At 40.3% G+C, this 16077-nt stretch overlaps 1 protein-coding gene and 2 long non-coding RNA genes across 3 annotated transcripts; all 3 read left to right on the top strand.

Annotated features, from left to right (window-relative positions):
* Positions 1–3914: 3914 nt before the first annotated feature.
* LOC121191861 lies at positions 3915–4624 on the top strand. Its single transcript, XR_005895144.1, has 2 exons — positions 3915–4122; positions 4549–4624. It is a non-coding gene; the product is annotated as an uncharacterized LOC121191861 (long non-coding RNA).
* A 1502-nt stretch (positions 4625–6126) lies between these two features.
* Positions 6127–8971, top strand: LOC121191521 (proteoglycan 4-like). The gene is made up of 3 exons (XM_041052686.1): positions 6127–6239; positions 8044–8265; positions 8357–8971. The coding sequence occupies exons 1-3, from the start codon at positions 6234–6236 to the stop codon at positions 8969–8971; spliced, it is 843 nt and encodes a 280-aa protein (XP_040908620.1). The 5' UTR covers positions 6127–6233.
* Positions 8972–13439: 4468 nt separating this feature from the next.
* On the top strand, positions 13440–13930 carry LOC121191875. Its single transcript, XR_005895157.1, has 3 exons — positions 13440–13540; positions 13766–13803; positions 13912–13930. It is a non-coding gene; the product is annotated as an uncharacterized LOC121191875 (long non-coding RNA).
* Positions 13931–16077: the final 2147 nt, after the last annotated feature.

Genomic DNA, 16077 nt, shown 5'->3' on the forward strand with positions numbered 1-16077 from the left:
GTTCAGTTTATTTATGCTGATTGTATCTGTGAGATTTTAATAATGTCAACTTAGGTTTCCATTTTTTGTTTCAAAACATTATGGTTTGTGTTAAAGGAAAAGTGCCTATTTTTTGTTTTACAAGTTTGTCTTTTTATGTAAATTGAAATCATTTGTGGTTGTTGCTTTGGATCCTCCTAAATGATGGAGCATAAAATCCACAGTCCATGTCCTGTGTAAAAGGGACTTCCAAAGTTCAAAAGAAGCAAACATGAGGCTTCAGCAGTCTGACTTATATAGTTGAAACAGGCGTCCTCCAAGTCTTTTTATCATTTATATTGAAGATCAACCACCAGTGCTTTGCCTGTGGAACGGTAGTTTGCCTGCAGCCACAGATCCAGACTCACCAGCTCTGGAAGTGGAAGAACCCGCAGAGACGAGAAAGCACAACACCATGGGAGAGAGAAGAAGCCAAGTTAGTAACATACATTAATGGGATATGAATGTGTACAGATGGAGAGGGAGAGGAGGAGAGATGGCTGCACTGCTGCTGTGACCCGGCTTGGTAACACAGCCGGCCATTGCCAACTCTTAACATTCTCCTCTCCTTAGCTGTGTCTTCAGTAGCTAAACTTGTGTATCTATGCTGAAGATTAGAGAGAAAGCTCTGTTCTAAAACGTCTCTCTGTTTTCAGCTCTCAGGACTTTTGCAGCTTCTACCTCAGTCTCTACAGTTTGGAGTTTAGTCTCACTCCTGTGCTCTTGTTTGTACTTTGGGATATCAGCCTTATGTCACTGTTTACTGATCAATTACAGCCATATCAGAGCTGTGTTATGTTACTGATAATGCAAACCAAACTTTTCCTGCTTAACTGGGAAGAAGTTAATTCAAAGAACTCTGAAATATCACATTCAGTGTGCAGCTCGCACTGTTGGTGGTTGGGGTCTTCAGATGCCCTGAAAGCTGACATACAGTATTAGTTGAAGAAGGTAGTATTTTTATTTTGGATGAAACACATCCAGGTGTATCACTGTCCCTGTATAGTGTGCTGACTTTCTAAATGTACCTCGGACATGTTTTAAGACTCAGGAAGATTGTGCTTTCCAGTTTGCAGCCTCTAAACTTTGGAATAATCTCCCAGTAAGTCTGAGGTGTGTGGACTCTGTGGACTCTTTCACAAAGCAGATACAAATCCATCTGTTCAGACAGGTTTTTAGGTAACGAAGTATTTTCTGTTTACACTTGTGTTCTATATCTGCTCCTCTCTTGTATTTTATCTGCTGTTCTTATTGTTTTATTTATTTGTTTCTCTCTCTTTGACTGTGAAGCAGTGTGTGACTAGATTAGAGCCTTTGTGGAGGCAGAGTGATGAGTCTGTGCTTTAAATGACAACTGGGATTGTGGAAAAAATCTTCTTACCTAAAAATACAAAATGTTCATCCTGCTTCATCCTGTGTCCTCGACAGACTTGATAATGAGCTCACAAAGAAACTAATCTCACTTAAGGTCTCACTGTTCTGCCAGTTTACTTCTGCAGTTGAGACCAAACCTCATAACTCAAAGTGAATCTCTGAGCACAGACATGTTCAAATATACAGACTGCATATGAAGTTCAATAAGGAAAAGATTTACAGTGACACTGAGTCAATAAATGTGACAGGATCCTGTCATAGATCAAGGTGATGTAATGTTGGCTGGTTACCTGCTGAAAATGATACAGAAGAGACACAAATGTTCAGGTGGAGGTTTAGATGGAGGTGGAGAGAAAATCACTAACTCATGAAAATGAATGTTTCTAACATTTGTAGACGTGATTGCTGTTGGTGTTGGTTTTCATCTCTTCATTTCTCTTGTGTTGCTCTATAATTTATACTACTGAAGTTTTCATATTGTTCCTGGAAGGCAGCTGTATCTTCAGTATTCTCATTGTTGACTTTCTGTGGACAAGCAGCATCAGATTTGAGAGATGGGATGTGGCTCCTGCTGCAGGAGGTGAGACTGATAAGTAGCAATAAAATACAGCAGCAGCTGCTCTGTAACTGTAAACCTGTAAAGACAGAAGAATGAGTTGGACTGGAGTCCAGTCAGATCACAGAGCAGTGGAGGGAGACAGCAGCAGGACCACCACTGTAGGCAAATATTTCCTCCAGAGAAAGGCCTGTTCACATGGAAACCATCCTGAGCCTTTAAAATGAACATGCACATACAGACACATGAAGAGTTGTTAGAGACAGAGGACAGATAGATGGAGACAAAGACAAAACAGATAAGAGGAAAATAAATGAGACAGACACTCATCAGCTCAATGACAATGATGCTGTTTTCCACAAACACAGTGTTGTATCATGTTGTTAGTGCAGTGTGTTGCTCAGCATGTGGATATTTTCGAGTCACAATGTTTCTGCTGGAACAGCATGAAACCTGAAGTCAGTTCAACAAACACCAAGTGTGTGTTTTGTCCACTCTGTCCAAACTGACTTCCTGATCATTTCATGGAGTTTAACGTCTGTTGGAAGAAGAAATTCAGAGAGATGATAAGTGCAGTTATAGGAGCCTGTGGTATGGCTGCAGCTCATGTGATTGTGTTTTAACTGAAGATATTATCAGAAAATGAGTTAACATCCACATTAGTTTAACAGCAGAAGCTGTGAAAGAAGTCTCTTATCAAGCTCACACTGTAAAGTGGGCTAAAACACTCACACAACATTAATCCTGATGAATTTTCTACATTTAAAAGTCACCTTTTTGGGTTTTTTGAACAGTGAGCACTAATATTTGGCTGTTGTTATCCTTTGTAGGTGAAAGTTCCACATCAAGGAAACAAGGTGATGAGGTGGATGAAAGTAAGTTTTTAAAAATAACAGTCCAACCGGTCTTTAATTTTTTACAATTATTTAAATAACTTTTAGTTCTACCTTCTCAAATGTGAGGATGATCCCTATCCTCTGATCTTGTTAATAGAATATCTTTGGGCTATCATTTAAATGTTTTACTGTTTTCGTACAATAATAGACAAATAAATCAATCATGAGATTAATTGTTGGCTGCAGTCTACACTTGATGTCTACTTTAAGTACTTGCACCTGTACAATCTACTGCAGTCTATTTGCATATATAAGGTGGTCAGAATATTAGGAACACCTCTGAATACAATGCAGTTGAGTACATTATTTCTTTGACCTCAGTGCTAAAACACAGGACTGAATTAACACCTCTATGACGATGTCAACAAAAACTGAACATTATAGGCATCACAGTAAACTTTGAAGAACAGTTTAATTATTATGGTACTTAAATTATTGTCATCATTGTGATATAGTTTTGTGGAAGAGCAGTTTTGTAATGTTCAAGGACACACTGCTGATTACACATTTGATCTCTGAATTTTAAGGGTTAGTAGCCAACTGTAAGGCTTTGGTAGTCAGATTATACTGTTAGCTCTGAAGTACATATGAATCCTGAATATCCATCATACTTTAGATTTCATTAACTAATGGTACTCTTGTGTGTCTGTCATAGTCAGGAACTAATGTCTTGTTATGTTTTGTCCTGTGTTCATGTTGTCTCGTGGGTTTTGCTTTTATTTTTGAAATGTGTTCTCTTTTTGTTTCAGGTGGCTTACCCTTCCTCTTGTTTCCCGCCAGTGTAATTTTTTTCCTCGTCCTAATTGTTTCCACCTGTTTCCCCTTACCTGGTGTCTATATATAGTCTGCGTCTCCCCTTGTCCTGTGCCAGTTCGTCTCGTCTTTATGTCAGTGAACCAGCGTTTTTGCCCATGCTACCGTCCTGTTGTCAAGCCAGGTTTTGTATTTTGTTGTTACTTTTCCTTGTCGGAGCTACTGTTTTCATTGCTAGATTTTCCTTTGTTACTTTGTTTAGTCATTGTGCCTTTCGTCCTCGTATGAGTGATTTTTTGTTCTCACATTATCTTGTTGCCTCTTGGAGTGATTTTCAGTTGTACTTTGTAATAAAATATTGTTCATTTTGTACTTTGTCGTCGAGCCGTGCATTTGGGTTCAGGTCCAAGTACAGCCTTAACAGTGTCTGGTTACTTTTGTATCAGAGCCCAGGAACAAGCTTGGTTATGAGGCCCTCACAGAAGAAGAGGAGAGGGAATCGAACCAAGACTTTGGTGGCAATTGGTAAGTCTTTTATAACTGGTTAGAAAAAAGTATATACTTTAAAGCTACCATTAGACACTTTCTGTGACTGTCTGCAAGCCATGCAGTGGGTTTGGCAACATTAATTCCATTTATGCCCCTTAATAGTTTGCTAGCAAGAATTGTGCAGTGCTCTTTAAACACAAATCAACAATATTTTATATAATTTAATGGCACTCCATGTTTCATTGCAGCAGTAATGGTTAGGTGTGGCTTCTCAGTGGTGGTAAGGGGCTAGTGTAACCTGAAAAGTGACATCAGTGCACAACTCTAACCTGTTAAGTGTAAACTCTCATGTATGAATTATTTTAGCCCTTTTTGCAGATACAGTTGCATGCTTTCACTATATCTACCTTTGACACTCTGCATAGGATGAGGTTTCACTTTTTGTTTGTTCTTGTTTTTCAGATGGAGGTTCTGACCTCTTATCCCCCAAAAAGAGACCTAACCCTCACAATGAAGATGGGAGTTCAGATATAGATGGTGAGCTAAACAGCATTTGTTGTAGTAGGAATAATAATAATAAACAAACTCTCCTGTCTTTTAGCAGTAGATCATACAGGTTATTTTTCAGGCTTTACCTTTGAAATGGGTATTCAATCACAGTAAATATTTAATGCCATTTTTTTAATGGCAGTTAAATTATTGTCCTATTGTGATACAGTTTTGAAGAACAGTTTTGTAATATTCAAGGACAAACTGCTGATTACACTTTTGACCTCTGAATTTTAAGTGTTAGTTATCAGGCTTTGGTAGTCAAATCAAATCAGGCTTTATTGTACTTTATTGTGCTGTACAACTGTACAACTGCAGTGCAGGCAAAATGAGACAGTGTTTCTTGGGGTCAGGAGAGAGAAGGTAGAAACAAAGAAAATAAAAATTGTACTGAAAAAAACAAACACACTCGATCCCTGCAAACAACCCCCCCCCCTCTAACCCTTGAGACACCCCCCCGCCTAACCCTTAACTATGATCCGTTAGCTCAGGGTTAGTAGAAAAATCGGTACAATTCTTGGCACCGGGGCGTCGCTTATATGGAATTTTACTAACACCCTTATAACTTTTACATTATACATTTTAGACGGCTGAAAATGGCAAAAATAAACATTTCACACTTCCTGCGTAATTACCAAAGCGTTTAATATCATTATATTTGGCTTTTTCAACGAATAAACCCTTTTTAAAAAAAACTGGACTTTTGCACTTCTTTTTTTTTTATCCACGTGTCGAAAAGTTGGAATTCCACAATACAGCCCGGTGGTACTTCCAGAACTTGAACTTACCCACTATTCTCTCTAAAACGTTCCCCCTTTGTCACGTAACTCTCCCAGGCATGTGTCAGTGTCACTTGTACACAATGTACATCCGTTTCCCAAAGCTTTCATGTTAGCAGGTCCAATTCCTGGAATCGGTCGATGCTTTTTCCGGAAAAATAACTTGGTGTCACCTGGTTCCAAATGGGTGTGTCCAACCTCAGCCCCATATAAATAAGAGTGGTTTTCACCAGCAGTTAGGCCCTGGCGATGATAAAGGTAAGAACCCAATTATTTCATGTAGATTTTTTTTTTTTTTAAGGTCACTATCAAGGATGTAGATGTGCTCTTGCTGTAGATAATTATGATCTGTTAGCTCGGGGTTAGTAACAGGTTAGTAGAAATCTCGTCATTGCGGTGTCGCTTATATGGATTTTTTTTCAAATCCTTACAACTACTACATTATACATATTAAACACATGAAAACAGTAAAAATACATATTTCACACTTTGAGGATAATTATCAGAGCGTTTAATGTCATTATATTATACTTTTTCAATGAATAAACCCTTTTCAAAGAAATTAAACTTTTGCACTTCTATTTTTATCCACTAGGTGGCAGCATGAGACCATGTAATAATTTACACACCAAAAATTCATTTTTGCATGACCACGTGTTGAAAAGTTGGAATTCCAATATACAGCTCGGTGGTACTTACCGGATCCAGGTGCTTTTTCCGGAAAACGAACTTGGTATCAGCTCGTTCCGAATGGGTGTGTCCAACCTCAGCCCAATATAAATAGGAGCGGTTTTCACCTGCAGTTATCACCCGGTGACTATGAAGGTAAGAACCCAATTATTTCATGTAGAAGGTCACTATCAAGGATGTAGACGTGCTCTTCCTGTAAATGGACATATCTGACATATTCTTTCATGTAGATGTATAAGGTCATTATCCTGGATGTAGACGTGCTCTTCCTGGATGTAGACATATCTGATATATTCTTTCATGTAGATGTATAAGGTCATTATCCTGGATGTAGACACATCTGATATATTCTTTCATGTAGATGTATAAGGTCATTATCCTGGATGTAGACGTGCTCTTCCTGGATGTAGACATATCTGACATTCTTTCATGTAGATGTATAAGGTCATTATCCTGGATGTAGACGTGCTCTTCCTAGATGTAGACATATCTGACATTCTTTCATGTAGATGTATAAGGTCATTATCCTGGATGTAGACGTGCTCTTCCTAGATGTAGACATATCTGACATTCTTTCATGTAGATGTTTAAAGTCACTATCCTGGATGTAGACGTGCTCTTCCTGGATGTAGACATATCTGACATATTCTTTCATGTAGACGTATAAGATCATTATCCTGGATGTAGACGTGCTCTTCCTGGATGTAGACATATCTGACATTCTTTCATGTAGATGTATAAGGTTATTATCCTGGATGTAGACGTGCTCTTCCTGGATGTAGACATATCTGACATTCTTTCATGTAGATGTATAAGGTTATTATCCTGGATGTAGACGTGCTCTTCCTGGATGTAGACATATCTGACATTCTTTCATGTAGATGTATAAAGTCATTATCCTGGATGTAGACGTGCTCTTCCTGGATGTAGACATATCTGACATATTCTTTCATGTAGATGTATAAAGTCATTATCCTGGATGTAGACGTGCTCTTCCTGGATGTAGACATATCTGACATTCTTTCATGTAGATGTATAAGGTTATTATCCTGGATGTAGACATATCTGACATATTCTTTCATGTAGATGTATAAAGTCATTATCCTGGATGTAGACGTGCTCTTCCTGGATGTAGACATATCTGACATTCTTTCATGTAGATGTATAAGGTTATTATCCTGGATGTAGACATATCTGACACATTCTTTCATGTAGATGTATAAGGTCATTATCCTGGATGTAGACGTGCTCTTCCTGGATGTAGACATATCTGACACATTCTTTCATGTAGATGTATAAGGTCATTATCCTGGAGGTAGACGTGCTCTTCCTGGATGTAGACATATCTGACACATTCTTTCATGTAGATGTATAAGGTCATTATCCTGGAGGTAGACGTGCTCTTCCTGGATGTAGACATATCTGACACATTCTTTCATGTAGATGTTTCAGGTCATTATCCTGGATGTAGACATATCTGACATTCTTTCATGTAGATGTTTCAGGTCATTATCCTGGAGGTAGACGTGCTCTTCCTGGATGTAGACATATCTGACATTCTTTCATGTAGATGTTTCAGGTCATTATCCTGGAGGTAGACGTGCTCTTCCTGGATGTAGACATATCTGACATATTCTTTCATGTAGATGTTTCAGGTCATTATCCTGGAGGTAGACGTGCTCTTCCTGGATGTAGACATATCTGACACATTCTTTCATGTAGATGTTTCAGGTCATTATCCTGGATGTAGACGTGCTCTTCCTGGATGTAGACATATCTGACATATTCTTTCATGTAGATGTTTCAGGTCATTATCCTGGATGTAGACGTGCTCTTCCTGTAAATAGACATATCGGGAAATCAATGTTGCTCATCAACATTTGTGGACATTGATATAGATTTCAAACATTTTACATTGCCACGCCTTTCTGTATCGTAGACAAAGACCAAGTGCCCAGAGTGTGGAGGACATTACGTGTCCCTTTCCCGCCATCTGCGGGACCGGCATGACATGAAGGATGATAAACAGAGGCGTCTCTTCATTAGTAAGAAACATCTAAGATATGGTGGGAGACTGAGGTGCCCCATCAAAGACTGCGGATCACAGAAAGACTACGCGAGGCTCGACAAGCACCTCATCTCTGCCCATGGGAGAACCCGGGTGTGATACACTTTACACGACAAATTCATGGAAAACATAAACCGTATTCTTATTTCCATTTTCGTTCAATCATTTCATTCTCTTCCCACAGGGAAAGCGCATGACAAAGCTCATGACCAAGGCCAAGAAAGCCGCAATTAAAGAAAAACTCCGGACCCTCTACCAAACACCACCACCACTGCAAACACCACCACTGCCAGCTCCACCGACACAACCCCCGGGGACTCCGTCGACAAACCCTGCGCCCCAATCTCCACCTCCACCAGCACTGCCTGCACAAACTGGAGCACTGTCCCCACCACCACCAACCCTGACCTTCATGGTTAATGGGTTGCACTCAATTAAAGACAGGCTGAAAAAGCTCTTGGAGGAGGTTGAGCTTCTACAGACTGTGACACAGCAACTGTGTGCTCTATATCCGGCGACAGCATCTGCCTCCACAGCCAGCAGTCCCTGCTCTACTCCTACCTCTCACTTGCAACAACCTGCGGCGAGTACGTCCTCTGCTCCTGAAACCCGCAGGGAGGGTGCCGTGGCTGCTCCGTCCTCTGCTCCTTACACCCGCAGGGAGGGTGCAGTGGCTGCTCCGTCCTCTGCTCCTGACTCCCGCAGGGAGGGTGCAGTGGCTGCTCCGTCCTCTGCTCCTGACACCTGCAGGGAGCACTGGAAAAAAAGGCCACTCCAAAAATCAGCCAAAAAAAATTAATACAAGATAGTTTTGCTTGTAATAAGCAAAAAAATCTGCGAATGGAACAGGTGAAAATTCTCTTGGTAAGATTTCTTGAAATAAGACATTATATTTAAGCCTTACAAGATAAGAGTGATCTTGAAATTAGCTGGGAAAACTCATTTTTAGCTATATTTGACTAGTATTGTGATGTTTTGTGTCTCATAATAAGCTTGTGATGTGCAAAAATAGTATTTTCCCCTCAAAAGTAGCATCTTTTTTGTCACCCTGTTTGTTTCAAGTATATTTAACTAATTTTTAGTTCTATAATTGTTACACTGTTCTATATTTAAGTCCACCACCTGCTTGAAATAAGATTAGAAGCTGGCATTTTGAGACAAAATGACTTGAATTTAGCATTCATGACTTGTATTATGCAGTGCTCTTTTGCCATAATAAACCGTACCATCCTGTCATCATCTCAAGTGTATTTACCTTATTGTAAGCACTACAAAAGTAAAACTGTTCTAGATTCAAGACATTAACTACTTCTTATAAGACAGAAAAAATGAAAACTAGTCTTGCATTTAACCAACTTTTTTTATTTAAACAGCAAAAAGTCCCAGAGAACTGCATAAAAGGGAAACAGCTTCATTTTACATTTCTCACAGTATTTATGGAACTGCAATATGAAAACACAGCAAAACATGCCAAATATGTGAGTGAGTTAAGGTCAGGTCCAAACATCTGAGCAATCTGCCCCTCGATACACGTACAAAATATGTGCTTTGCACAGGCACACTCAAAGCATCGACACACTAGGCACACTACAACTGCTAACTTAGCCAAATTCAGACCAAGAATCAATAGCAATGAACATGGGACTGTAGTACCCTTGGGGGGAGAGAGGAAGTGCTATCCTACGCCATGTCTGACCACTGGTTTTATTGGCCAATAAAAGCTTTCCACTCAGCCATGCTCCTCTTGTAAGACAATGTGAGATCTCTCTCATGGATTTTGTCTAAGAGGACCTCCGTCTGTATGACTGAAAGCAGAGTGGCTACACACTTTGGATAAGTCAGGTGTAGGGTATAATAGTAGGCCATAAGGTATAAAGCACTCTCGGCAAACTTGTCTTTTGGAAAGGTGGTTATTGCCATATCTCCTACCACTAGGAGGCAGTTGGACGCACTGACAATCAGGACTGGGCAGGAGAGAGGGCGTTTCCTCAAGTAGGAATTGGGGTCTTCTGCTTCCTGTAACACATAACACAGACATTCTTCTGGATAATACATTTTGGTCATTTGGAACCTAGGGTAGAGGGTTGTTTACAAACACATAACTTTACAAAGTAAAAGTCTGACAAAAGTTACAGTACTGAGAAAGCTCCATCTGAAAGTGCTGTTTTTAACTATCCCCAATGCATTTACTGTTTACACACATCTAGCCTTCCAAAAGAACTAAAAACCAAGGCTAGGCTAGTCTGGCTTGGTTATCATTAAGGTGATAAAACCTTCTACCATGTAATGCTTGCTCTGGGGTCAGGCTCTGGGTCTTTGTAAAGCGCTTTGAGACAATTTTGATTGTGGAAGGCGCTATATAAATAAAATTGAATTGAATTGAATTGAATTAATGCGCCCGTTTTTGTACGTACTGTGACATAGCCAAGACATCTACCCAGTGAAAATCCTCACAAATGTTTTAAGTGTCTTTGATGCTTAGAACATACAGTATGTGAATAGGAAATACATTGCCAGTCATCAGGGGCAGCACCTTCAGTGATAATTTTTTTCCGATACTGCAGTAAAAATTATCCTGCAACATTTTACACAGCTCACCTCAAGGACATGTTTGCATGTCCTTGACAAACAAACTCGGGCAAACAAAAACAAATTGGTTTTGATTTATTACACCTTAGGTAACATCAACCCTAAATATAGATCAAGACTTGCTGCCATTCGTCTGCTTGCCATGATAAAATCAAAAGATCTTTCCCATTGTGGTATTGATGAGATACTTGAGAGGATTAACCGTGACTTAACTGAGCTGAGTGATGGTGTCCAGGTTGTCTCTGCAAATGGTAAGAGGACAATTTATGGGGCACTTATATCTGTGTGCGGAGACACTCTAGCTCAGCATGAAGTGGCTGGATTTAAGATAGGAGTGGGATTTGCCTACAGTAAATGCAGGCACTGCGAATGCAACTTTGAAGACATGCAGGAGCAATTTAATGAAGATTTGTTTGTTAAAAGGACAATGGCAAGTCATAACAGGCAATGTAATGACACTGAAAAGGCAAATACTGACTTTCTGAAAGACAATCTAAAACTGACATATGGCATAAACAGGAGAAGCAAATGAACAGAATTTCCTCACTTTGATATGATCGATCAAACCCCACAGGACATCATGCATGTCATTCTTGAAGGTGTTGCCCCATATGAAATCAAATGTGTTTTAAAGCATCTTGTGCTTTCAGGGCATATGGACTTAGATGCATTCAACAGTGCAATTATTTGTTTCCCTTATTCTCCTGTGGATGCAAGAGATAAGCCTTGCCCCATATCTGTCAATACACTGTCATCAAATGACAATAAATTGAAACAGTCAGCTGGGCAGATGCTGGTTTTGTTAAAGATCCTGCCATTTCTCATTGACAAAATTGGAGAAAATGATTACACACAAGTTCTACTTAAGTTGTTAGAGATTCTAAAAAAAAAAATCTATTTTCACCTATTATTGCTCTTTCAAGGCTGAAGCTTTTAATAGAGCAACATTTAAAACATTTCAAACAACTGTTTCCAGATGCAAATATTATACCTAAACAGCATTACTTGCTGCATCTTCCTTCTCAGATTAAGGCACTTGGTCCTCAAGTCCTCAAGCAGCGCTTTGAGTCAAAGCACTGCTTTTTTAAGCGGTGGGCTTTGAAAAGTAGTTTTAAAAACATCTGTAAGTCTCTTGTGAAGCACAACCAACTTTATGAATGTAGTCAGAATGTGCATGGGCCCAACCTCTGAGGTGAAAAATGTTCACTATGTAGAAGGAAAGATTAAAGCCTTCTTAGGAATAGAGCACGTTGAACATATAGTTTCGGTACAGTGGATTATACAGCATGGAAATAAGCATACATGTGGAAAATCTTTTGGTTATTTCTAATGTGGAGTTTGCACTTGTGAAAAACATTTCTATTTTAAATGCGTCAGTGTATTGTTTTGAATGCCAACCTCTCTCTACAGTTGGGTGGAATGATCATTATTTAGCTTACGAGGTAGAAGTTCCTAACCCAGCTCAAGCCAATATTTTCATGGATGCTGAAAAGCGTGTTGATTATACACCATACTACTATGTAAACTTCAATAATAGCAAGTACATTCCACTGAAGTATGATCTCACAGACATCATCAAACATCATTCTTGAGTCTGTATTGAGCGTGGGAATTTGGGCTGATTTTTTTTTTTTTTTTTTTTAAGCACTGACAAACACTGTAATTGATGACAGCATTTATTTTTACTTATTACTTTTGTAATAATGTGGTGCAGTATGTCTAGAGTACGACAGAACAGAGAAGGAAACAATTCCAGCTTTTGCCTTTGTCTTTGTTAGATATATGGACAGTTTGATGGAAATGTAAGAAAAATAGCCACACTGTACTGTGCATGAGTTGTTGTGCATGTTGACCTGCAGTTTTCAATAAAGCAGATCTGTTGTCTCAGTTCAAGTTGAGTCTATTTCTTAAAACAAGACGATTCATCTTTTACAAATAACACAGCAGCTTAAAAACCTTATGACATGTCAAAAAAAAAACTTGTTTCATCTGAGATATGACTCAAAACAAGATGTTTTCAAGACAGTTTCACTTAATAAGATATTCAAGATGCACTGTCTAAAAACAAGCTCCTTTATCTCGCTTAAATCTCTCTCTTTAGGTGATTTTGTCTTATATTAAGTGTGATGAGATATTTTGACTAGAAATTAGAAAAATATACTTGGCAAGATTTCCAAACCAGGAAGTTACTGACTTGGTCGGGTCCTTTGGCAAGATCAACAACGTGATCCTCATGCCGTGCTCAGAAGAAGAGAGCGAGAAGAGCCAAGGACAGAAGCTACGTCTAAGAGTATCTACATGTTCATGTGTTTTACAAGAAATTTCACTTTGAGATTTGAAGTTCCAGAACAGTTTCAAACAGATGACAGAGAAAAAAAAGAAGAAAAACGAAGTGTTGTCAGTGTTGCAGTTTGCTCATGTTGTGAATATTACAGGCAAAAAGAAAGAACATGTTTCAGTAATCAGTCCATTTCTTGAAAACAGGATGCTTATTTTCTGTTGTATTAAAATGTGAAGAATTAACATTTTCTCTAAGTGTGTTTTACAAGAAAGAATAGAATTGGCCTGTTCATCTGTCACTCTTCAGTCAACAAAACAGTGGCTGTGGATATTTTAGCCTGTGCAGGTTTCCTGCTTCTGCTTTGCACAATGTCATCCTGGTTTCTATCCCTTGCTGCAGGCCTCTGTATGCATGGTGAAGGCTGAAGACACTCAGGCACTGGCTAATTCCACAAATCTCTCCATCAGAGACCAGAAAATCACTGCTTCAACAGCCAAGGTACCATGTGGAAAACATACACACATGTGGCACTGAAGGCATGTTCACTTTAAACCCTTTCAATCATAGAAAACATAAAGCTTCCACAAAAATGCTGAGTGGAGTTTGTTTTCTGTCTAAATGCAATTGTTGATTCAGAAACCATCTCATACACAAAATTAGTTTCAATTCCTTTTTTATTATTTTTTGATGTTTGAAGTTTCATTTCTGTTTGATTTCCTTTAGAAACCTGAAGGAGTGCAGTCTCCTGATGCCAACAACAGGTCTGCCACAGTTATCATCACCGTTCTTCCCCTTTAACCCCATATGTTGTTCACTCAACCTGCCCATTTCAAACCTGCACTCAGAAATGATTATTTCTGTCTTCACAGCAAACCTGCTTCAGGACAGGAGAAGGGTCCTGCCGGGGAAGACTCAGGTAGGACAACAAAAAAACGCCACTGCTAGTCTGCAGGCAGTCAGTGCTAATATATCCACATCTATCACTGTCAAGAAATACTCAGTATATCTAGTTAAAATCACAGTCTGTTAACTATACCTGATCACATGGAATAAACTGTAGCTTAGTCACATGTAGTCTGGTTTGTGATGTCTTGCATTTGCTGGCTTGTAGTTGTGATGTGTATGAAAACATCCTACTCCCCACTGCAGGAGCTGAGGCTGAACACAAGACGTCTGATGAGGTACAGTTTCCTTCACTTCCATCACATTTTCTTGTGTTTCAGCCTGATACTAAAATCCTTTCAGGTCATTTTTCCCCTCATCAGTCTGAAAACAGAATTTTATGTTTGGAAATGTATTAAAAAGGAAAACCTGAGTTCAGCTAAATGTCTGTCAAATTCACTTGTTCTGTAATGTCTCCTACAGAAAGGCATGGTGTTGATCACAGGACTTCCTGAGAGCAGCTGCTCAGAGAGTGACATCATCAAGCTGATCCAGCCCTTTGACACGCCCTCTGACCTCATCCTGGCAAAACAAATGGGAAAGGTTGGTGTGATCACACCAGGAGGAGAGGAGAAAACACCTGGACACCAGTAATACATGTAGCCATGCAAGCTGCTTCTGTCATAGCTTAAACTACTATCACAGGTATTGTATGTTAGGTGCTTGTGTCAGTGGCAGACACGGAGATTGCTCAAGAGATAGTGAAAGTCCACTCCTTCATCCCCACCAAGATTAAAGACTGTGAGCTGAAGATAATCCATGTCAAACAGCGTATTGGCCTCAGCACACCGGTAAGGCCTCTCATCATTCACCCACATCCTTTACAGGACACTCATCATCTTTCTCTCCTCCTCTGCTCTAATCTTCTATATTAAATATCTTCCTTTTGTGTGCTTGCTTCTTTCATCTTGTGCTTAGTGCAGCATTTCTACTTGTTAGTGAACCTTGAGCAGCGACCAGCAGGTTGGCCATGATCCCACTCTGCCTGACACCTTAAACAGCTTCTTGGCACGCTTGGACTCTCCAAGCAGGAGAAGGGCTGTACATCTTCCTCAGCCAGAGGTGCAGCATCAGCTTCTCGTCTTGCAGCTGCACCAAGTGACCACTGCCATGAGGAGGATCAACATCAACAAGGCTGCAGGTCCAGACAAGGTGTGAGGTCGTACCCTGAAGTCATGCACTGAGCAACTGGCAGGAGTTTTTCTGGACATTTTCAACCCGTCCATGCAGCTTTCCACGGTCCCTGTATGCCTGAAGTCCTCCATCATTGTGCCTGTGCCCAAGAAAGCAACCATCACCTGCCTCAATGATTACCGACCTGTCGCTCTGACTCCAGTCCTCATGAAGTGCTTGGAGAGGATCCTCCTAAAGTACATCAAGGACACCATCCCTGCTGGCCTGGACAGCCTCCAGTTTGCCTACGGGGAGAACCGTTCTACGGAAGATGCTGTCTCGTTAGCACTTGACACGGCCCTGACTCACCTGCAGCATCCTAACACTTATGTTAGGATGCTATTTGTGGACTTCAGTTCAGCCTTTAACACTGTTCCCCCGGACATGCTGGCCCTGAAGCTCCACAACCTGAGTTTGTCAACAACGCTCTGCTCCTGGATCAGTGACTTCCTCACCAACAGGCCCCAGGTGGTGAGGATAGGAGAGTCTACATCTGCCCCACTGATCCTCAACACTGGCACGCCGCAAGGTTGTGTCCTCTGCCCTGCCCTCTTCACCCTCTTCGCACATGACTGCTCTGCCATCCACCCCACAAACATGGTCGTGAAGTTTGCGGACGACACCACGTGGTGGGTCTCATATCCAACAATGATGAGACCCACTACAGAGAAGAGGTCCAGAATCTGACACAGTGGTGTAACAGGAATAACTTCATCCTGAACATCAGCAAGACCAAGGAGGTCATAGTGGACTATAGGAGGTCCAGGAACACTGAACACGCTCCTGTCTGCATGGGGAGGCGGTGTAGCATGTGGACAGCATAAAGTTCCTGGTCATCCACATTTCCTCTGACCTCTCGTGGTCTGTGAACACTTCACACCTGGTGAAAAAGGCCCAACAACGACTCTTCTTTCTCAGGA

Source organism: Toxotes jaculatrix, chromosome 13 (genome assembly GCF_017976425.1).
Source record: "Toxotes jaculatrix isolate fToxJac2 chromosome 13, fToxJac2.pri, whole genome shotgun sequence".
NCBI lineage: Eukaryota > Metazoa > Chordata > Actinopteri > Toxotidae > Toxotes > Toxotes jaculatrix.

What these genes read in the sequence shown, in the direction of transcription:
- LOC121191521 (XM_041052686.1), top strand. An exon ending in CTGCCCATGGGAGAACCCGG is followed by an intron (nt 8,266 to 8,356) that starts GTGTGATACACT and finishes CTCTTCCCACAG; the next exon opens with GGAAAGCGCATGACAAAGCT.